Source organism: Eupeodes corollae, chromosome 3 (assembly GCF_945859685.1).
Source record: "Eupeodes corollae chromosome 3, idEupCoro1.1, whole genome shotgun sequence".
Lineage (NCBI taxonomy): Eukaryota > Metazoa > Arthropoda > Insecta > Diptera > Syrphidae > Eupeodes > Eupeodes corollae.
Genome location: NC_079149.1, coordinates 130,914,652 through 130,937,815, shown reverse-complemented (window position 1 = coordinate 130,937,815; position 23,164 = coordinate 130,914,652). Strand labels below are relative to the sequence as shown.

The following is a 23,164-nucleotide window of genomic DNA, read 5'->3' as shown; positions in this document are numbered from 1 at the left end:
ATAGACAAATCGACAGACGATATGGGAAGTTATCAGTGTGGGTCGCATCCCAGCCTCTTTTTTTTTAAATGTATTTGAACAGTTTTGTTTGTTGTTGATTCCATGAAATATTTTTTACACAATTGAAGTGAACTAAGCGAAAAGCTGCAACCAAGCGAGCTTTTAGTTCTTGCTGGTTCATGTCGTGTGCCCATTCCACCCGTCCCCAGAACTTCAGTTGAAACTCTTTTTCTAGACGAACTAGTATTACTTTAAAATCAAATTGAATTGGTTACAATTAATTTTATTTTCACAAATAATTTGAGAAGAACAAAACTTTTTACTCACAAACTTTTTCATCAATACAAAATTTGACAGCCGGTGTTAAACAAATTTAAATGTCAAATGAAAACGTGTAAATATTCGTTGTGTATGATTTTAGGGTTTTCGAAAACCAAAAATCAAGAAACCAACCTCATTAAGTCCTTTTCGTGCGATAATAAACGTAAATTAACGTACATTCAGCTATCCATTGAATTGTGTGCTAAATGTTTTAATCGTTCCGATATGCTAAGGAGAGGTTCTCTTTTTACAAATAACTTCGAAATCTGAACTGGTCTAATTTTTGACGTGTAGCGAATTGTTTATTTGGTTTCACTTGCATAGCATCAACATAATGGATGAATGAATGACGTTGCCAGAATAGCATTATTGTATATGATAACTTTGTTTTCTATTGTGCAACTGCCACAATATTTTACGTTCCTATAATCTTTCTCGTAATTTTACCAGAACCTAAATATTGTGCCAATATGAATTGCTTACTAATATAATTTTCTTTACAACTTTCAAAACTACTATCTTTAACATAAATGTCAAAATTTCGTACAAACACTCGTATTGGTAATAAAGGTGATTGAAAAAAAAACCTATCTACCTTAACTTTGGATAAGTTAATGTTTAAAAATAACCCTATTTATGTTGAGTTTTTGACTACTGCGTAGTTTTTTCTAATATTAAAATAATGAAAAGCGAATTAAGAAAAAAGTAAGTATTTTAAGTGCAGAGCATAAGAATCGAAAGAAGTAAATTACTAAAATGCATTTAATGTTTTCATGTTATTTTTGGTTTTAATGTCAAAATATGGACTTCTAGAGGTTATAAATAGCAAAAGTTTGCTTATATTTAAAGTACTTTTTTAAAGTCCTAAGTACTCAGTGATCGGAAAAATATTGATCAAAAACCAATTGTTAAGTTGTGTTTTAAGCAAATAAAATTTATCGATTTCATGATTCATGCACAAAAATTATATAAACTTATAGTTATAATGTTTAATAAGGCATTGCATGTGTCTTAATCAAGCTCGCAATTGCGTAAACACTTTCCTGCAGCCTTTCGATGGTATATTTTTTAAATTATTTCCGGTTTATTGAACCAAATATTTATTCTATCGATTTCTACGAAACCTAAACTTTTGAACATTGCTCGAGATGCATTATTTTCTTCTACCACAGCAGCCATTGTTTCAATTCCTTTTTCGGCATTAATTTTGGCCATAGCTCTGACCAAAAGGCTTCCTAATCCTTTCCTTTTGTAGTCATCCCGAACTTGTAATAATCCTAAGGCTCCTGTTGGCTGCAGCAAACACCAAGCTATTAATTCCCCACACTCATTATATGCACCAATACTGTGATTTAATTTTACCAAGCGGCTAATAAATAACTCCGAACCAAAATGACGATGCGGCCAATGATCATTTATTGTTTCAATATCTTCTAGACGAACTGCTGAAAGAGTTACTCCTTTTGGTGGACTAAAATGAAAACAAATTATTAGTGAAATATTTAGTTAGGGGAATTGTTAAACTTACTCGATATTAAATTCTAAGGCTTTCTTAAGTTCAATATGATGCCAAATAGTTGGCCAAAATTGAAAGTCTTCCTTTTTCATTCCCAAGTCTAACAAATAAGTTTCTATTGCTTTTTTAATTCTTATCGGAAACCCAGATATTATCAGAGGTTGTTTCTTATCGAGACAATGAAGAGCCGCTAAAAGTCGCTTTTGAGACTCTTCAAGTGTATTCATCGTGATGTAGAGCTTGTGATCCTAAAGGAAACAATTTTTTATTTAGTTAAAAAATCCAAGAATCTTGACGATTTAAGTTTCAATAAATGAATGTGTAATGCATTTGAGGTTACTTGAAGTATAAAAGTTCCATCACTCCAATCACCATTTAATGAGTACAGTTTCACTGATTTCTCAAGAGATGGATCTTTATTCAACCAATTTATGATATTTTGAAACAAGTAAAAAGAGTTCGATTCCAAATTTCGTTTAACATAGAGGTCACGAAGTTTTGGCCAATCTTCAAAAGGAATTTCCACAAGATTATTTTTCCTCATTTTATTTAAAAGAACAACGAATTTTAAGGAAAAGATGACACACTTGAAGTGTCAAGAAGCACAGCTAGTCAAGAACTAAAGAAGGACTAAATATTCTTGAAACTTTTTGTTTGTCTTTAACGAAACTAAAATTATAATTTAAAGCGATTTTTTAGACTCGTGTGTATAAAATTTGTATAATAATCAACTTAACTTGATCTAAAGTCTTAAATTTAAAACCATACACCTTAAACTTAAACTTGTTCGAAATGTTAAAAATTCAGTATGATCATAAATTTATAAACCAGTTGAGATTTTGTTTTGATGTAATAATTTACCTAAAGAAATATCAAAAAATATCTAGAAATAACGCAAACGCATTTAAGAACGATAAAAATATAAATCTAGGGCACAATTTATTATAACTTTTATGACAACCGCCACAATAAAGCCAAATATTTGGGACGATGCGCCATTGCTGTGCCGGCCGGCAACTGTCAAAAATACAGCAAAGTTTAAAAAGTCAACCGTGAGAATATTATGAGTCATGGCATAATATGCATTGTCGGCATTGGTTTTATGATGTCATTGAACTTAACAATAAACTTGTGCAAATTTGAAACTGTATATCAAGTTTAAATGCAAACGAGCCCAAACGGCTTTAATCAAACAAAAAATTGTTTACATTTTTGTTATCTTAAAAAAAAAGTATTAAATTTTGACTCATTTCACTTTCGTAATGCCAGGTTTGAAGTATGTGACTTCATTGCACTTTCTTTAAATATGATATCATACAAAGGCAACTAAGAAGATTGCACACAATTAAAAAAAAATAAGGAAATAAGTCCATGGACATTATGACCATGAAAGAGACAACTCATAAAATTGGATACTATGTCTTTTTAAATAAAGAAATAAATAATCAATTGGATTTATTATTTGTAAGTAAAGTACATTTTTATTATTAAGTTTGTGTATAAATCCTCAAGAGAAGTTACTTAGGTTTTGATCTATCCATGATGTTATTACTTTATGGAAGGTCAAATAATTTAATGGACATTTTGTCCCACAAAACATATAGTTCGTTGAGATTTTCCTTAGGTCTGTTTGAGGCTGGGATTTAATTTCCGTTTATTACTTCCCATCACCGACTTTAAAATTGATTCAGTTGTCATTTAAGGAACTTTAAAATATGTTCAATGAAAAATGCTGAACCTTAAGTTGTTTTTCAAGATATTCCAATTTGATTTTTTTTCTTAACAAAATAATTACTGTCAATTGGAATTTCCTAAAAATATTTAACAAAGTTTTTTTTAATAAATATGATTTAAAATCATGAAAAATGAATTTTAAATAAACCAGCATGGTGTTCAAATATGCGTTTCGTCCCGATGCAATGCTTGGATTCATCAGAAGATGACCATTGAATAAATCGAGAATCCATATAATATGAGCTACATAGAGCTACTGGGAATTATATGGTTTTTTTTTATAAATTATACATTTTTTTTATATGTTTAAAAAATGGTATATGTTTTATTTTTTCCCAAGATATTTGAGTTAAAATTCAATTCTTACCAATTTTTATGGCATTTTTGTTGACAATTGGATTTAGGAATTTAAATCATTGTTACAAGAGCAGTAAATGGAATAGTTCAGCCTTCTGTTGGAAATTCCAAGTAATAGGTTTGTTTGCTTTGTTTATTTTCACGAAATAAACACGCGAACTGTTAAACAACAGCGGCGAATAGGCGACGAGCAAACAAATTGCAACAAGCAGCAATTAAGTTCTGCCACTACGAACTTTTTTTTTTTAACTAACAACTCACTTTTGTAAATTATTCTCAATTTTTTTTTGTCTTTGTTTAAAAATCACCACTTTCCGTCTAGTCACTTTCAAAATCTTTTAAGAATTGACGGCCAGATCCCAAGATCTGTCATATCTCTTCTTTTTCATCTCCCACCATTTTAGCTTTCAGCCAATATGGAGTAGCGGATTTCAATCAATTCACTAACAGCCAATCGGAGTTCAGCTTGTTGATCTCAAATTGTGATGAAACTCTCGCCGTCCTGCTTAATCGCCTTTTCCTCACACATCTAAATGCAAGTCACTTTGGAATTCGCCGCCCGCTGGATTCACTTCAAGGTCACGATGATTCCAGGAGCTGCATTCAGCCACCCCCACTTCCTACTTCGATATCGAACAAATACCAAGAAATTTAAAATTGAGAAGAGCCTTTAACTTTACTTTAACTAAACTTTAACTTTAACTTAATAACCGCTCGAAAGGAAAGAAATCAAAATAGTTGGGGTCTGTACTTTACGTTTCGTTACCTTAATATCGAACTAAGTTGTCCGAAACTTAACCGCCCATACGTTCATGCAATCTGATTAAAGTATTACAATCTTTTCAAAATTCATCCAAACAACGTTAAATAAAAGCTAACAATGTAAACAAAGAAGTAAAATTATGTACAATATGAATTTACAATTATTTAAGGATTCTCCATTTGTAGTAACTTCACAGTTCACCTTCTCCAGACAGTCCATCTGGTTTGATTTCACTTACATGGAAACTCTCCATCTATTGAAACCTGAAACCAAACTTAGTATTTTTTTCCTCACGAAAATGACAGAGAGAACCATTGTCAGAAGGACTATGGCCGTCCCGCTCTCTCATTCTCGTGTAGAAGGGTGTGACATTTGTCAAATCGAATAAAGTAAATAGAACATCAGTGACAAATGAATGCAAAAAGCATAGTTTCTTAAAAGTTAAAATTTATTGTGAAAAGAACTTGTTGCGTTCATTTATAACGCAACAATTAACACTTAATTCAAATTATGTTTTTATTACTGACTTACTTAAGGTGGCGCAACAGTCTTGTATGAACTTCTCCATCTAATTCAGTCCCTAGCTAGATGTCTCCAGTTTCGGGCTCCAAGTTGGGTGATCCGCGGTCTTCCTCTACTGCGTTGTCCTGTGTTCGTGGATTCGAAGCCTTTCCAAGCCAGAGCATTGGTTTCCATGCGCTCTACGTGACCCAGCCATTTTAGTCGTTGGACTTTTGCATTTCTGGCTAAGTCTACGTCGCTGAACAGCCCGTACAGCTCTTCATTTCATCTCCTCCTCCACTCCCCTTCGATGCGTACGGGACCGTAGATCACACGAAGAACTTTTCTCTCGAACCGACCCAAGGTGCTTTCATCCGCTTTTGTCATAGTCCACTTTGGCCCCTTGAGAGAAGACTTTACCACTCAACTGCTAAGCAAGATTTATTCTGCGTTTGATCTCAGCACTGGTGTTGTTTTCTGCGTGTACAGCGGAGCATAGGTAGACGAAGTCCTTGACTACCTCAAAGTTACGTCTGTCGATGGTGACGTTTTGACCAAGACGTCATCGGTGTTGTATGTCCTTTCTTGACGACAGCATGTACTTTGTTTTGCCTTCATTAAATGCTAAACCCATTTTTGCCGCCTCTAACTCAATACTCACAAAAGTCCCATTGACATCGCGCTGAGTTCTTCCGATTATGTCAATGTTATCAGCATATGCTAGTAATTCGAAAGACTTTTTAAAGATAGTGCCTCTAGTGTTGACGTGTGAGCTCTGCACTATTCTTTCAAGCACGATGTTAAAAAAATCACATGACAGCGCATCGCCTTGTCTAAAACCTTTTTTGACATCGAACGGTTCTGTTAAGTTGTTTCCAACCTTTATGGAGCAGCGTGAATTCTCCATGGTATGACCAAACGGACGAGTTTGGCATGGATCCCAAAACTAGACATGGGTCTATACAGCTCGTCCCTGTATATGCTGTCATATGCGGCCTCGAAATCGATGAAAAGATGGTGGGTGTCGATTTGGTGTTCTTGGGTTTTTTCCAGGATCTGCCGTAATGTGAATATTTGATCAACTGTGGACTTTCCTGGTCTAAAACCACACTGATAAGGACCTATCAGGTTGTTGTCGATGGGCTTTAGACGTTCACATATTACGGCAGATATATGTTGGTGCAGTTTAGAGGGTCTCCTTTTTCCAGTATCGGTTCCATTAATCGGGCATGCTTTCTTCTCACCATATCTTACAGATAATTTGATGCACGTTCCTAACCAACTTATTTAAAGCTGCTTTAAAGAGCTCGGCATTCAAGCCATCCGTTCCAGCGCCTTCAGCTTAGATATGGCAATCTTTACTTCGTCTAAGTTGTTGGCTTTCGTCGCCTATGTTGAATGGATCATCCTGCCTGACAGCGGAATTCAGTTCGTCGTCGCCGTTATACAGTCTGCAGAAGTTGACCTTCCATATCCTCTGCATTGACTGCGGTTCCACTATGATGTTTCCACTTTCGTCTTTGCAGCCTTCGGTTCACCTGTTCATAAAACTTTCGAACTTTATTCCTGCTTTTAAACCTCTCAACATCTTCGACCGCACGCTTCTCATGTCCTATCGTTATCCTTCTGAGAAGTCAACGTTCCTCTCGTTTCTTGTGCTCATAGAGCTCATGAGTAGCCTTAGTCCTATTATACAGCGCCGCTTTGCGTGCCTGTTGTTTGGCTGCATTTTCCTGCCGACATTCCTTATCAAATCAGGCTTTCTTTATTGGTGGCTTTGAAACCCAGCACATCAGAGGTGGCTTCTCTGTTTTGCCTTGGGTCTGGGAATCTGAAAGGCTACCTTGGCTACTACGAGGTAGTGGTCCGAGTCGATGTAAGCTCCTCGGAAAGTTCGTACATCCATAATGCTGGAAGCGTGTCTATCGTCGATCGCAATATGGTCAGTCTGGTTGACGGTAGATTGATCGGGAGAACTCCAAGTTCCTTTGTGGATGTTGAGGTTGTGGAAAACGCGTACTGGCTACCATGACGTTTCACCCTGCAGCAAAATCTATGAGCCTGAATCCATTGTCGGAAGTATTATCGTGCAGGCCGTCCATCCCGATTATACCACCAAAGATGTCTTCCCTTCCTAGCTTGGCAATAAAATCGCCCAGGACTATTTTAATATCGTAGCTAGGACACTGCTCATATGTTTTGTTTAAGAGTTCGAAAAACATATCTTTGGTGTTGTCATCTTTTTCTTCTGTGGAGCGCTCATTGATGCACCTATAGCTCAAGACTTCTTGCCTAAGTCTGGTTCCAATGACAAAACCACATCCAAATAAGCGCTGTTGGTTTTCTTGGTAGCAGTCACCATTGTAAATATCGCAGTTTTTCATCCTCTTTTTGCCCGATCTATCCCATCGTATTTCCTGGATGACGGTGATGCCTGCTTTATAGCAATCTAGGGCCTTCGCTAATTCTTCGGCCGCACGGGGTCTGTTAAGGGACCTAAGATTCCACGTACAGATCCAAAGTTCGTTGTCCTTATTTCGTTTGCTTGGGTTGTCAACAGTGAATCCGTTCGTATCCGAGGCTTGTTGGTGCTTCGCAACAAAAGGTATTGTTTACGTGGCCAGGAAGTCACCCCGAGGGCACAACCCCCAACCTGCAGGGCCAGATCCTTAGTATAACTTCAAGGACGGAGAGCCGGATAAAACCGCTTCTTATAGGCCTGGGCTTCAAATAAGTCTAAGAAGCCCTATAGGGTGTTAACTAAGTACTTCAACCTTACTGGAGCTGTAGACGCCACTATTGATTCCATCTCGGGAATTCCTCCTCTGTCTGTATAAGGAGAGGTTCCTTAGTGGAAACACCTCTCCCTACCTCCCTCGTTTGCTGCCCCCAACAACTTTCCACTGGGGTTGGAACCCAATCTCCAGTTTAGGTACTAGACACCCGATGTTCACCACGGGGAGATGAAAGTAGGAGTTGATAGACAGAGGTGGGTTTTGAGAAAAAACCTGTGACGCTTGCGTCCTCCTGAATGCATATGTCTACCATTTGAACATCAATGTTTCTATTAGCTTCTTCTAAGAAAGAAGAATACATTTTTTGAATACTTCAATTTTTACCGCAGTTAAATTATTTGATTCACTCGAAGTAAGTTTAATATCTTTATAACATATAAAAAGATTATCTGTTCATTCAGTTTTTAAAGTTCGAAGTGTATCAGTTTGATCTAACAATGTTTGATTTGTTTCCAAAATATGTCTTCTATTTTTTCCTAATGACCAAAAGTATTGCGTCAATAGATGATCATTCAGTTTTGACATTTCAAAATAATTTCGAAGAAATTTCGAAATCGAAATGTAGAACATATTGCAGAATAATTTTACGTGAAATAAAAAAGTCATTCGAATTCTTTTCAATCGAACTTCACAACATGTCAGTAAGTATACAATTTTAAACACTTCGTTGATATTATATTACTACTATCTCTTTCTTTTTAAACTTTAACTAGAACTGTCATTTTGTGTACCATTTTCAATTTTATGTTGCATCTATATGTACATAAAATATTAAAGGTAATTGAATTTATTTCATTGACATTTTCCCGTCTTAAATTTACGTTCACATAAGTACAACGAAGATCTATAAGCACATATACTCGTAGAGTAATCTTCTTGTTCCTTCGTTACAGTTAGTTATATAGTTCAATGGAAATTCTATTAAAAAAATATGAAATGAAATGAAATAAAAAAAAAACTGAAAGAAAGGAAACGAAATGAAAGGAAAGGAAATTTCAAAGACATCTGTTATGGGAAATTGGCAACCAACTGGCAACTTGCTTCTCCCCCTACAACAATCATACATTTATAGATTTGACGATGCACCATCATCATAACCAACCATCAAACCATGTATTCAAGGATTATTGCAAAAAAGTTCCGTTCCATAGGAACCTACCTACCTAACCTATCCTGTGCGCTTTACTATGTAAAATCTCCCTCATTGCTATGACTACTTTTTGTGAATACTTCCCCGCAGTGAATGGCATATAATTCAGACTTTCCATCTAACCTAAACCTCTATTCGACTTCGAAGAACTCAGATTCCCAATGACACATAAAAAAAGGGTCCACAAAAACCCTTTCAACGTAGTTTCCAATATAAAATACAACACTCGAGACGGATATTTTCCCAACAGAAACCGACCCCCCACTCAGACTCAGTCAGAGCTTATAGCAGAGCAGGGCAGGGCAGAGCACAGAAACAGCATCAGCACACTTATCTCAACAAGGACACGATGGCAATGATTATGATGACTTCAACCGCCACTTCTTGCGTGCCTCTTCGTCGTTCGTCTATACGCCTGAGTAATGTACTTTAAATACATCGCGTGGATTCGATTCTGTCAAAGGACATCATCATGCCTGACCTACTATACACGCCCCACCTTCATCATCATCATTGAACATTGAAAGTTCCTTAGATATTAAGGATTAAAAGAGGCTGGAAAAAAAATCAACTCCCTCTCTCTTCTATTGAGTTAAAGATTTCCCATTCCGTTCTAGTGCCAGGTTATAAGATGATGGATGTTGCTAAAGGAAGCATTTACCATTCGGTTCGGTCTTTGACAATTGCAAAATGGAAGTGCAAGAATCAGCGCCAACCTCCACCATCGTACTCGACGTTGCCTACCCCACGGAATCGAAGCGGACATCACACAAAAGCTTGCATCAAGCAATATTACATCTTTCCAGCCTTCTGCATTGGGTTGCATTTAAAAGTGAAAATTCATTTTTCTCACCCAATTGGAGATTGCAATCCCACTTCAACTCTTATGTCTTATAAAGGGTGCTTGTTTTAGAGGTATAGAACTTTTGGTTGGCGATACTATTTTAACTGGCAGCCATTTTGTTAGCTGTCATTTATATGCGAGACTCGAGCAAACGTCAAAATTCTAACTACAGTTGGTTCCTACTTCAACTTTTATCTACAGTAAAGAGTTTATAAATGTAAATTGTAAAATGTAAAATCATTCTTCAATGCGGATATTTTGGGCGAAAAACACACGAAGGGAATACTCTTACCCTTGATTAAACACAGTGTGAGCAATAATTAGGAAGGGAGGATGGGATTCGAAAAAAGATACCAATTCACATTGATTTTGAATGTCTGCACATTGTAATGAGTGGGAAACATTGAGTCTTTTAAGCATTCCACATTCGTGTAGTGCGACTTTAGAAAGAATTCCTGTACTTACCAGTACGTCCGAAATTGGCTTCAAGAATAAACTGATAAGAATTTCTAGAAGCAGGGCCGGATTTAGAGGTCCAGAGGCCTCAGGGCAATATAGTAGCGGTGGCGCCCTCGCCCCAAATTATTTTAAAAATAAAGCAAACCTTTTTATCCACTCGAGTTTTTCAATAAATATAAAATATCTAAACTGAACCTTTCGAGCTTTTTTCTCCGAAAAATCGTTGATAATTCCGTTGAAATCCAGTTCTCGGAGTAAATCGCTTTCAATGATCAGGAGAGAGAGCTTCGATCGATAGTTTTGTCCCATCATGGTTCGAAGCCTTTTTTTGTAATTTTCATTTAGGAAAATGTGCGGTCTCCAGTGAAATTTGTTACCATCAAAACCAAACACATTCTTAATGCAATTTCGTAGTTTGGGAATTTTGATTTTCGAGAATTTGGTAGTAAAAATAAAAGCGTGACAATTTTCAGCATCCATGTTCTCGATGTGATTGAAGAATCCAAATCTCGAACGTACAGCTTCATAGGGATGCAATTTTTCAGAAAGAAAACGGATAGCTGGTTAATCGCTGGGGTGACAGTGAGTGGGTGGCAGACAGCCCCGTCGGGAGGGGCCCGCGATTTTCTAGGGGCCCCTAAAATTGAAGGCAATAAGGAGAGTGTTTATTTATTTCAATATACTCTATATTCACCATCAACATTATATTTCCACTTATTTTTAGGGCCCGTAAATTTTTGGTAATATCCAATTAAAAATTGGGCAACTCCAAACTGAAAGTTGTAATAAATTGTGCCGCTTTTCTTATTTAATTTAACGTAAATGTCAAATTTATTTCATTTTGAAAATTTGTAATGTCAAAATAAGGGACCCGGAAACTTAAAACAAAACACAAATATTTATTTCGGTTTCTGTTTTTATAGTTTCTTTTCTTCTAATTTTGTTCGTTCTGGGATCGAAATTTTTTATTCGGTTTCGGGGGACCGGAAAATCCCACGCAAACGTTTTTGAATTATGGTTTCCGTAATATTAATTAATTTATATTTTGAATCAGTTGTTTACTAAAGTTTTCAAGGATATCAAATCAGTTCAAAGTGTGTATATTAAACCAGACATATGCAAAATTCAGCGGAATCACATTTTTTGGTGTTGTTCAAAAGTGTTTCAACTTGTTTAGCAGCAGTGCCCAACGTTGGGAAATTCTTAAGAAAAATTTGCCCGGATACCTTCACAAACTTTCCGATACAAGATGGACAGCTAGAATTGAGGCAGTGAAACCATTTGCAAATCATCTAAAAAACTTTGGAACATCATAAGAAGTCTTAAGTGATATTTATTTAAATGCCCGAGTTTAAATGCCTCCAGATGTCTTTGATTTGGTGCAGGGTTCTTAGCGCTATAAATGAAAGAAGTATTATCCGTCAAGCCAAAAACATGACTTTTGACGTTAAAATTGGAAATTCGAAATCTCGACAACTTGATCTCCGATTTGAGCATTATTCAAAACGGATGGCATCACATTTTTTTTGAATGCAAAGCAGTTCCTACTGGATTGGGGGATGTTCCAGAATCGTTCCCATCGAACCGAAAAAGGAAATTAAAGGGACAGTTTGGAAAAAATCTAGGACCCGGACAGCAAATTAAAACAGACGAAGAAATACATTTCTAGAGAAACACCTTTCACGTCATAGATTTTTCTGTTATATCTAGAATTTCTCGTCGGTTTGATACGATGAAAAATTTTAATGGTACATTTTCACTTTTATGACAGTTTTCAACTATGAACGAAATTATAATTAAAAACTCCCCTACAAGGTTACCAAAAGTATAACTCGCATGTGTCTCAAGAGTTGAAAGAAGAAATAACTCATCTGAAACACATTTATGGAGATAATTTTGAAGCAGAACTTCCGCCATTGAGTTTGCTCAATGATATTTATTCCCAGAACTGGGTCACGATTTTCCCCAACATTTTTGTTGTACTCCGCGTGTTTTCCACCATACCTGTAACCGAAGCTAGTGTCAAATTCATTTAGCGTCCTTACCAGAAAAAAAGAATTTTGATCGTTCGTGCTCATCAGAAGATCGCGTTTCCGGACTTGCTACACTATGCATCGAAGCACCTTTGGCAAGGAAATTGAATTTCAATGCAATTATAAGTTGTTCAGCTGCTCAGAAAGCTGGGATAGCTCGTTTCATGATATTTGTAATTGAAATTAGAACGTACCATATCAGTTAGCATGAACTTTGAAAAAAATGCTAAATATGAGGGGGCCCGAGATTTGTTCGTTCCGGGCCCGGAATTTCTCTCGACGGCCCCGGTGGCAGATTTGCGCCTTGAGGTTTCCCGTAATCAAGCGGATTCAACCTCACATTTCTCTTTCTGGTTTTTTTGGCTGCTTCCTCGTATTTATCAAAATCATTTCGTTTGGATTCCACGAATGATTTCAATTATTCTGGTTTTTTTGGCTGCTTCCTCGTATTTATCAAAATCATTTCGTTTGGATTCCACGAATGATTTCAATTATTCAAGCATTGCCGATTCAAGAATCATTGTCGGGTCTTTGAACATTTTGTTCATAGCGTTGAATCGCTCCAAGATATCGTTCCAAAAGCGATTTCGAGACCACTCATCTCCTGTAAAAGGAGCATTGCTTTATTCCTCACGATGTTTTGTTTTTGCTCTTTATTGGAAGATATGCTGGTTAGAGCTTCTTCGTTTTCCAAATAGCCATTGATTTAGTAGCTTCAGCTTGACAAGACCAACGAGTGTCGCTGAGCTTTTTCAAGACTAAAAACTGGCAGCTTTTCTTCTCCAATAATTTCTCAATCAGAATTCGGTGCCGCTCTGCACGAAATCAAAGAATTGAACAGCCGATGGAAAGGAGTTAGCAGCTAATTTCCCCACTAAATTCAGAGAATGGCCACAACAAGGCTGTAGGTAAAGCTAAAAGAGCGGGAAAAATACATATCAAAGGAAAAGATATTTACTAGTGTTTACTAGTTGGAATTTGAAATAAAAATGTTCCTAAGTCTCTATTGTGGGCCCTCCCCCAGTTTGTGGAGGCCCCGAGGCTTCCGTCCCGGTTGCCCTCTCCTCATTCCGGACCTGCCTAGAAGAACGGCCATTATGGCTGAAACACAAACACACTTCAGCTTCGGCTTCGCCTGACGTTTACGAGTTCAGCCATAGGAATTCAATGCATGCTATCACAATGGAGCTTCGACCTCACGTTTTGTTTGACAATCGTAAGGAAAAGAACGTAATGTAACGTAATGTGACTCCAAACGGAAGCTCTAGTTCAATTTTCTGAACATTTGCTTTGTCTGACAGCTCATCAGCTGTAAAAAAATTTCAACAAACAAAATATTTGCTCTTTGGAGGGATGAAATAATAGAAATGTCATTCAAAGCAACCTCGAAGCAGGCCTAACGTAACGCAAACGAAGCCGAAGCTGAAGCGTTAATGTGTTTCAGCCATAAGGTGGTTGATATTTTCGAGGGGAAAAATGCAAGTGGCTATCACTAGAGCATTGCTTATGAAAGTAACGATAAAATAATGCTCAAGAGATACATAAGCTTCAGTTAGACAACGGTCACATTTAATTTTTGGGTGATTACGCTAATATGATTAAGATCGTCTAGAAGAAGCCTCCTAGGTAATTATTGTGTTTTTGAGCAGAGAAGGTGAAGAATTGTTTCCTCTTCTTGCTAATCCATACAGTTTCTGCAAAAGCATTTGAGAATACGACTAGCCCCGTGGCGTGCTTTCCTTTTAGACAGTGTTCGGTTATGGCACCTATCATCGAGCGATTTGCTCAGAGATAGCTAGCACCTTGATCGCTTTAAATCTAGTGCTGGCCAGATATTTGTTATGACCTGACCCGTGGTGATGTTGTTCCGCCTGGTGTTTGCCTCCTTCATAGCGATTTTTATGCCAGCATTTGCCAAACGTGGTAGGATGGGCTGTACTGTGCCGTTCCTGGCGAGTTCATCTGCCTTAAATTAACCTGCAATGTCTCTATGGCCCGGCAGCACCCAACAAAGGTGAATATCAAACTGTTGTGCCATCTCCATTAGAGATAATCGACAGTTATGGACTGTTATAGAGTTTGTAGAGGCAGAGCCCAGAGATTTTATAGCAGCCTGACTATCTGAAAAAATACGAATATCAGATGTTGATATCACGTTTTCTTTAAGCCAGGACTTCTTTTATCGCCAAAAGTTCCGCCTGGAAAAATCTTCAATAATTGGGAAGGCGGTATGAGAGACTTAATTTCAGTCGTTCAGAGTACACACCTCCACCAACCACTTCTTTTGTTTCTGAACCATCTGTATAGAAATTGATTGACTCGCCTTCCAGGAATGCCCTAGAATTGCGATAGTAGACAGCGTTGACTTTTCGAAGCATTCAATTCTACACGATTTTTTTCCATTGGACAAGGCTGTCAAGATCAGAAATTAATGAGCTTATCAATTGTTACCGTTGGTTGGTAGTCTACATCCGAAGAACAAGGATGATAATCTTAGAACGAATATGAAAAGCTGAGCGTTGCAGACAAAAGATCATTTATAAAAATAAGAAACAGTATCGGAGACAGAACGGAGCCTTGGGGCACATCAGCGTTTATTTTGTGGATATCAGATATGAATCCGTCAAATACTACTTGAATGCAACGGTTCAAAAGCTAATTTCTAAAACAAACGAATAAGAGATTTATCAATGCCAAAAGCACGCATTTTCGATAAAAAAAAACTTGATGCAAACTTTATAAAGTGCCTTTAAAATATTAAGTGAAATAATCTTACTTTTTCCAAAACGATATAAAGTTTTGTTTCACTATTCGGTGAGATAAACCATGAGATTACCAGTGGACCTATTGCTGCCGGTCATTAAGAAGATTTCGTTCTACCAGATATTTCTTAAACGAAAAATTGATCAGCGTTTCTATAACCTTGGAAAAAATAGGACATAAGTGCAATTAGACGAAAGTTAGAAGGTGACTAAGACGCCTGAAATTTTTGTGCAAATTTATTTTGAATATCATGATATTTTTTCGAGTAAAATAAATTTCATGTTTTATTCCATTTAAAAATCTTATACTTTAAAAAAAACACCCTTCATAAAAAATATACTGCTGCAGAAGTGGATGAGGTGGAAATAGTGCTGTTGCTGCTTTAGCTTCTGCTCCTGATGATGCCTTTATATGCGTTTTTCTCGCCATAATCGCAATGAATTTCCACCAACAAAAGGAAAAGGAATCATGTTAAAAAGGACTTTCTTGGTTCTTAAATTCAAAAAAGCACCACATCACATTTATACCCATGTGATTAAGGTAAATCTGTTAAGAGCTTTGTATGCAAGTTAAGCCTTTTGTAGCTGCTGCAACTCGTGCTGGGAAATCGAAAATTATGAGAGAAAAATTTATTGAAGGATATGGAAAAAAAAACAAAATTGTATTCTTTTTGTTTTAAATTATTTCACTGACTCATCAAAATATTTTATTATACATACTTACACTATTTGGTAAAGGGTAAAAGTCCATGACTATTGAATTTTTGAGTGGAATTCTTTTTGCTGCAATTGAAAAAATATGTCGGTTTTCTTTGAAGGCACACACGATAATACTTTCGTACGTTCGTTTGTTTTTGAAGCATTTTCAATGCATCACTTGAGTATGCTTACCTTTAGAAGAATTTGCGGCATTCATAAAAGTCGAGTTAATGGTAATGAAATTATTGTAAATGTGATGAGGGAATTGTGGATGGAATATATTGCTTGGGAAATGGTGGATTCCATTAGACTTTTGGGCCAGAATTACGGTGCTATTGATTTCTCTGACAAGGGTAGACTTTTGTTGGTTTAATATTTTACACCTTTAAGGCATAGGGTTTGAAGGTGGTCGAAAAACAGCCTGAATGACATACAAGTTATTAAATATTATCTACTCTCTTTTGGCGTTCTTTCAGCCGTCAAAGCAAGTTAAAGAAAAAAGGATAGAAGAAGTGTAATAACTCAAAGCATGAGGTGATTTGCTGAAGATCAAATTTTGGTGTGATGGTAAGTGCGTTGGACTGTAGGTAATCACCCTCGTATACAGACAGTCGAGAACGACAGTGATCAGTGCGGGCTGGCCGCTGTAATGCCAATTCCGAAAGAACGCATGGAGTTGGAGTGGTACGTAGCAACGCACTCTTACAATTACAGTAACATGCGTTGGCCTCGTTTCACCAATGCCCTAGCGAGAGAACTTCGTTCGAGTGACATAGCTCCACTAAACAACAGAAACCTGACAAATACAGAAATAAAACGAACGATGGAACGGACAATCCCAAAGTACAAAGAACACACTACGTAAGCACAAGAGTGGCTTACTGACAAGGCTCAAAAACTTGTACAGACGACTTACAGACCTTCACGACTTGAAAGCTAGGACACTGAAGTCGCCAATAAAAAATAGCAATCTGGAGAACTACAGGTTATCAATTAACAAGTACTGGGAAAGCAAGATCCGGTCAGTTAATTCCAGTGACACAAGTATTTTCAGTGAAATCAACAAGATATTCAGGAAAAAAAAACGATAATGACCTTCCGTGTCTAAAACTCCAAAGAACTGAAGAGAACAGGGACGTACTCAAGACAGCGCAAATAGATCCAGAAGAAGAATTCCTTGGCAAATGCCATAATTGCCGAGCAAACGGGACTAAGTCCATTATTAGTGAAGAAGGCCGAGCTTCAGCTCATCTTCAACTCAATAAAAAACTTAAAGTCAGCAGTTGTCGATGGTATATCGAACGTTGTACTAAGACATTTACCGATGGAAGCAATTGACATTAACACCACGCTCTTCAATAATGAACCAAATTATCCAGTGCATTGGAAGACCGCTGTATTTCGTCCTCTCCCGAAAAAGGGAAAGGACAACTCCAATCCATCAAATCTTCGGTCGATAAGTCTTCCTCCGAGCATCAGCAAAGTTTTCGAAAAGATCATCAATAGGGCTCTAACTAAGTGCGCTGCGGACAACAAAATAGTTCCGGTTACAGTTCGGGTTCAAGGCGGGTCATGACACAATTCATGCTGCGTCTAAACTCGTTTCTGATATAAAATGGAATCAATCAAAACAGCAATGCACAGGTGCTGTACTGGTTGATTTGGAAAAGGCCTTTTGTTGTATGTACTTTATGATATGCTTAACGGTTGAAAGTTTGTTGTCAAAAGTGGTAATGTAACTTCCACCACAACATTCTTAATTAAAAATGGTATTCAACAGGGAGTTGTCAATTCGCCGATTCTCTTCAGCATTTACACCAGCGATCTGATAGGTAGTCTTACAAAGGCAATTTCGTACGCCTACGATCTTATTGCGTACGGAATGGCCCGAAAGGTTGAGGTTATTAGAATTCTCTTGCAGCGTCCAGAAGTCAGAGACAATTCTGTTCCGGATCCTTTGGCTAGGGCCACGAGGAATCGTTGATCTTCAGGGGCAACTATTAGTGAGCAAAAGTGTAGTGAAGTACCTCGGTATCTGGTTAGATCAGTATTTATATTTCGACAGACATATAAATGCTGCTCTGACAAGGGCTAGATGAACTTTCGCTCTGACGAAACGGCTGTTTTTTAGGAGTCGGCTTGACCAGAAAGTAAAGGTAATTTGCTACATGGCCCTCATATGGCCGATGATCATTTATAGTTGTCCTGTGTGGTTCAGCGTTTCCTCTTCCCAGATGGAGAAGTTTCGGGTGTTCGAGCGGCAGTGTTTACGACGCTGTACCGGCTTATATCGAACAGCCGAATCTTCTTATGTGCATTACTATTCCAACGAGGTCCTATACAACGGGGCTCGAAACAACAGAATACACAATTTCGTGATAAAACTCATTCGAGGTCACATTGCAAGAGCTATGTCTTCGACCAACAATTAAATTTTCGTGGCGTTCTATCCTAACGACGAGTATTTTGAAAATGCACGATTGAGCGGCTTCATTCTACCAGAAGCATTCCTCTTTTTAGACAGATGCGGTCTGATACAGGATAATTGCCAGTTCCGCTAATCTACCACGTCAGACGACGAACCGTGGATAGGCGATACCTGTACAATCGGGACGTCATGGCACAAGGCGGAGCAAAGCTCCTTCGGTTCAGTAGGGCTATAGCAGTTTTTTTTTCAAATTTTCTAATAAATACAAAAATAAATAAAATTTAATTGAAGTAAAATAGATCGTAGGGCCTAAAGGCAGTAGTATTAAGGGACCAGTAAGTAAGTTGTAAGTTATGGTTAATTAGGCTAGTTTTATGAATTTTTCGCACGAGTTTTGTCTTTTGCGAGGTACATATTGAGAAATCTTCTAAGAGCCTTGAAAAGTGTTGTCTCAAATTAGCCCTTTAGATTCGGCATAAAAACTATAGGTCCACTCCATCCATGAGTTGACTAACACAAGGAACGGTTGATAGTAATTGTAAGTCGCTAGGCCAGCGTTCTCTACGGACTCCTGAAAACGGAAAGCTAGCGTCTGGGTTAGATAGAGAGGCTCAACGCTTATTCCCAAAGACCTGCGACTTCCGAAACCCTTTAAAGAAACAGTTAATATTAGATCCAAGTAATATCAATAAAATTTAATACAAGCCATTGACGTTGATGGCGTGGCTAATGGCGTATACAATGAAATATGGACCGATACAATAATGCCACGGCTTCAATTTCAAAATTCACACTAAAGGATGACTTTCTTAGGTCGACACAGTCTTAAAACCATACACTAAATATTCACGTTTTTGATCTTATGTGGATTGGTGTCGTCCTAAATTTAAGAATTTTGTCAGAAGTTTCCTTATCGCTAAGGGCGATCACGTGGGCCGGGATCGTGGTCATTTACCTTTATCTCTTTGGTCAGAATACTTTTATACCATTGACGGCCAATTTCACGGTAACAACAAATTCTTGGAAAATACGTCATATTGCGGTTCGTCGACGTACAAATATCTGCTGAAGATTAACAAAGCCTTATTCATATTGAATAACCTTCTCTGAGGGACGGTTATTGCTACTGTAAAAAAGAGAATCATTTGGAACGTTGCCCGAATAGTACAACATTTTCTTTACTTCATTTGTCAGTGTTGATTAAACAAAACAGTCAAAGTAAATGACAGCCAATTTGACAGATAAAGATTCAATAACAGAGCCAATATTAAGGGTCATTCTACTGGAAGATATTAATGGCTGAATCACAAACACGCTTCAGCTTCGGCATCGCCTGCGTTACGGTGGCAGTGCTTCGAGGTTGCTTTGAATGACACTTCTTTTATTTCATGTCTCCAAAGAGCAAATATATTGTTTGTTGACATTTTGTTACAGCTGTTAAACGGTCACACAAAGCAAATATTCAGATAATTGAACCAGAGCTTCCGTTTAGAGTCACATTACGTTACATTACGTTCTTTTCCTTACGATTGTCAAACGAAACCTGAGGTCGAAACTCCATTGTGATAGCATCCATTGAATTCCTATGACTGAACTGGTAAACGTCACGTGAAGCCCAATCTAAAGCGTGTATGTGATTCAGCCATAAAGTACAGCCTGTGACGCTTTCAGCATTCCAAGTCACCATAGTTAATATGAAACCTGGTTAAATGTTGTTCCATACTTAAATTCTGATTCATAATATAAGGAATTTTAAAGTAAAAATCAATAATATCGTTTTGCCACTAAAATAAAAAAAAAAAAACAATTAATAGTTGGGTTTTGCATTTTTGTGCTGGCATCAAATGTCGGTAAAAGTAGATATAGATTTAGGTACAGCTTGGATTGTCATTCGCTTTCACCATTAAAGGAAACATGTTAAAAAAAAATCATTTAATATCCTACCTTATGCTCATTCATTGAAAAAAAAATCAGGGAAAGGGAAAAGCAGACTTTGACGATTGACTCTGCTAGCATCAAAATGACCAGCAATAAAAAGAACTGGTCACCCAAACCGGAAACACCATACATAAAAATAAATAAAATGCCCAATGTATAGAATCGACGATGATGATGACCAGAAGCATCCAGCATACAGCATCCAAAATGAACCAAACCACTCGCACAAGAGGATTACACTATATTCCCAGAGCACAGAGAGAGAGCATTATGTCAATTACAGTACCATATGTGTGTCCTGAAAATAAACCGACATCGTTTAACATTTGCTGGCCGTCTGCTTTGCTGCTATATTGATGCCGTTGTGCTCTTGATGTTGTTTCTATATATTATGGGCTACTACTGTTGAAATGGCCAACACAAAGACTAGGATTGCCAGATTGGGCTATTATTTTTCAAAATTATAAATTGGGCTATAAGTAGCCCAAAATGACAGAACTAAAGACTACTTTTTAACAGCTTATAACGATAACTGTGTATATTTTATTTTTCATTCCAAATTCTATTTGAAGCTACCGTATTTTTTGTTTTTAAATTGAGCTACTATTTGGGCTACTTTTTATTTTGAGCTACTTTTTCGAATTTGGGCTACACACAGTTTTAAATAAAGCTTTCCAGCTATTTCTGGTCATGGCAACCCTGAGATGGACACATTTCGAACACGATTCAGAATAACTAGGTATATGGAAAAAAATAAAAATAAGTCCACGACACATAACAGTTGCTGTCTGTAATTACAGCGGTGAACAAAAATAAAACAAAATAAGGAATAAAAAAGTAAAAAGTAAAAAGGACTCGTCTGACAGCCACAAAACAAGAAAAACGTTCCAATACCTAGGTATACGGCATACACTATCCCTTTGTACCTCTTTTCACTGTCATCTACTATGGTATTCAATATAAGTACATCGCATCGGACTGAGAAAGACAAAAGCATCAGGAACCGGAAACAAAACAAAACAACAAAACCAGCACGATGACGACCGACACGACGACGCCAACGAGACAAAAAGGAACAGTACAAAAACTGTATGTACGTGGAAAAAAAAGAAAGAAAATTTGCACAACAATTGCCTGTCAATGTAATGAGTGCAATTGAATTCTTTATTTTTTTTTATTCTTTAATTTGTCACCGTCATTGGCCTGTCTTGCAGAGTATTTGGCCGTAATTGCAAGCAATTAACATTGCTTTTCAAAAATTTCACTTAATTTCCTGTTGATGCAAAGTGTTGCAACTCATGAAAAAAAGAATAAAGAAAATTAAAACGATTCGGCATAAAACGTGCTTAATTACTTGAACATTAAATCTAATTAGTTTATACGTGTGACAGTTTGTAGTAGTTATTTAATAAAAGATTTAAGCACGTGCAAAAAAAAAAACAAAAAAAAGAATTCACGCGTTTTATTTATGGTTACCCCTTTCAACAGTGAATTTGAATGGAATGTCGGTATAGTAGTATAGCTGTAGTATTTTACAAGTTGTCACCTTTGTACATGACAGCTATAGAATGATTGTGGAAGAATTTTTGTACCTTCCAAAGATGAAGGATGAACGGCTACAATTTTATGGAAAAATTAAACCTAAAAGCATCAGTTCAAAAATGGAACGCGGCGGTCAAAATAAAGTTTTAGATTTTTAAATAGAACCTTGACGGTCAAACGCTAAAAACAGAAAGAAAATAGGAGAAGAAGGCCTCATCTTCTCTATGGCTGCTGCTGTTCATTTTGTTGAAGAAGAAGATAGATAGATAGGTATAGATATAGAATAGAAGTCCATAAAACTCCAAAAGCTGACTATGTTTTGTTTGACACATCAGAACGAGGAGGACAGCGGTGCTGTTTCTGTTTGACCTTAGTACAATAACAATTTGAATACTTACTTACTTACTAAAGGTGGTGCTACAGTCCTGTGTGAACTAGGGCCTCACCCAACAAACTTCTCCATCTAGCTCGGTCTCTAGCTAGATGTCACCAGTTTCGCGCTCCAAGTTGGGCGGGGTCACCTTCCACTTGTGCGCGCCACCTGATCCGCGGTCTTCCTCTACCTGCGCTGTCCTGTGGGTGTGGATTCGAAGACTTTCCGGGCCGGAGCATTGGTTTCCATGCGCTCTACGTGAATTAGCCATCTTAGTCGTTGGACTTTTACCCTTCTGGCTAAGTCTACTTCGCTGTACAGCCCGTACAGCTCGTCGTTCCATCTTCTTCTCCACTCCACTTGATCTCAGCGCTGGTGTTGTTTTCTATGTTTAAAGCGGAGCCTAGATAGACGAAGTCCTTGACTACCTCAAAGTTACGTCTGTCGATGGTGATGTTTTGCCCCAGTCGTCGGTGTTGTTATCCTTTCTTGACGACAGCATGTACTTTGTTTTGCCCTCATTAACCGTTAAACCCATTTTTGTTGGTGCATGCTCCTAACCAACGTATCTCCAGCTACTAAGGCTCGGCATTCAAGCCATCTGCTCCAGCGGCCTTATTAGACTTCAGCTTAGGTGTGGCAATCTTTACTTCGTCTAAGTCGGGAGGACGGGATTGTTGGCTTTCGTCGTCTATGTTGAATAGATCATCCTGCCTGACAGCGGAATTAGGTTCGTCATCGCCGTTATACAGTCTGCAGAAGTATGGTCTTTCCATATCCACAGCATTGACTGTGGTTCAACTATGAGGTTTCCACTTTCGTTTTTGCAGCCTTTGGTTCTAGGTTTATGTAGTTGAATTTTGTTTCACCTGTTCATAAAACTTTCGAACTTCATTCCTGCTTTTAAACCTCTCAACATCTTCGACCGCACGCTTCTCATGCCCTCTCT

The 23,164-nt window shown here is 37.5% G+C and overlaps 1 protein-coding gene across 1 annotated transcript in view; it reads right to left on the bottom strand.

Moving 5' to 3' along the window:
* Positions 1-1,385: 1,385 nt before the first annotated feature.
* LOC129950806 (uncharacterized) overlaps positions 1,386-23,164 on the bottom strand; it is a 39,392-nt gene continuing 17,613 nt past the window's right edge. Inside the window, exons 5-7 of the mRNA XM_056062725.1 lie at positions 2,178-2,427; positions 1,850-2,085; positions 1,386-1,792 (exon numbers count right to left, since the gene is read on the bottom strand). Of these exons, the coding sequence (XP_055918700.1) occupies positions 1,390-1,792; positions 1,850-2,085; positions 2,178-2,427 (889 nt within the window). The 3' untranslated portion in view covers positions 1,386-1,389. The remainder of the gene's footprint in view (positions 1,793-1,849; positions 2,086-2,177; positions 2,428-23,164) is intronic.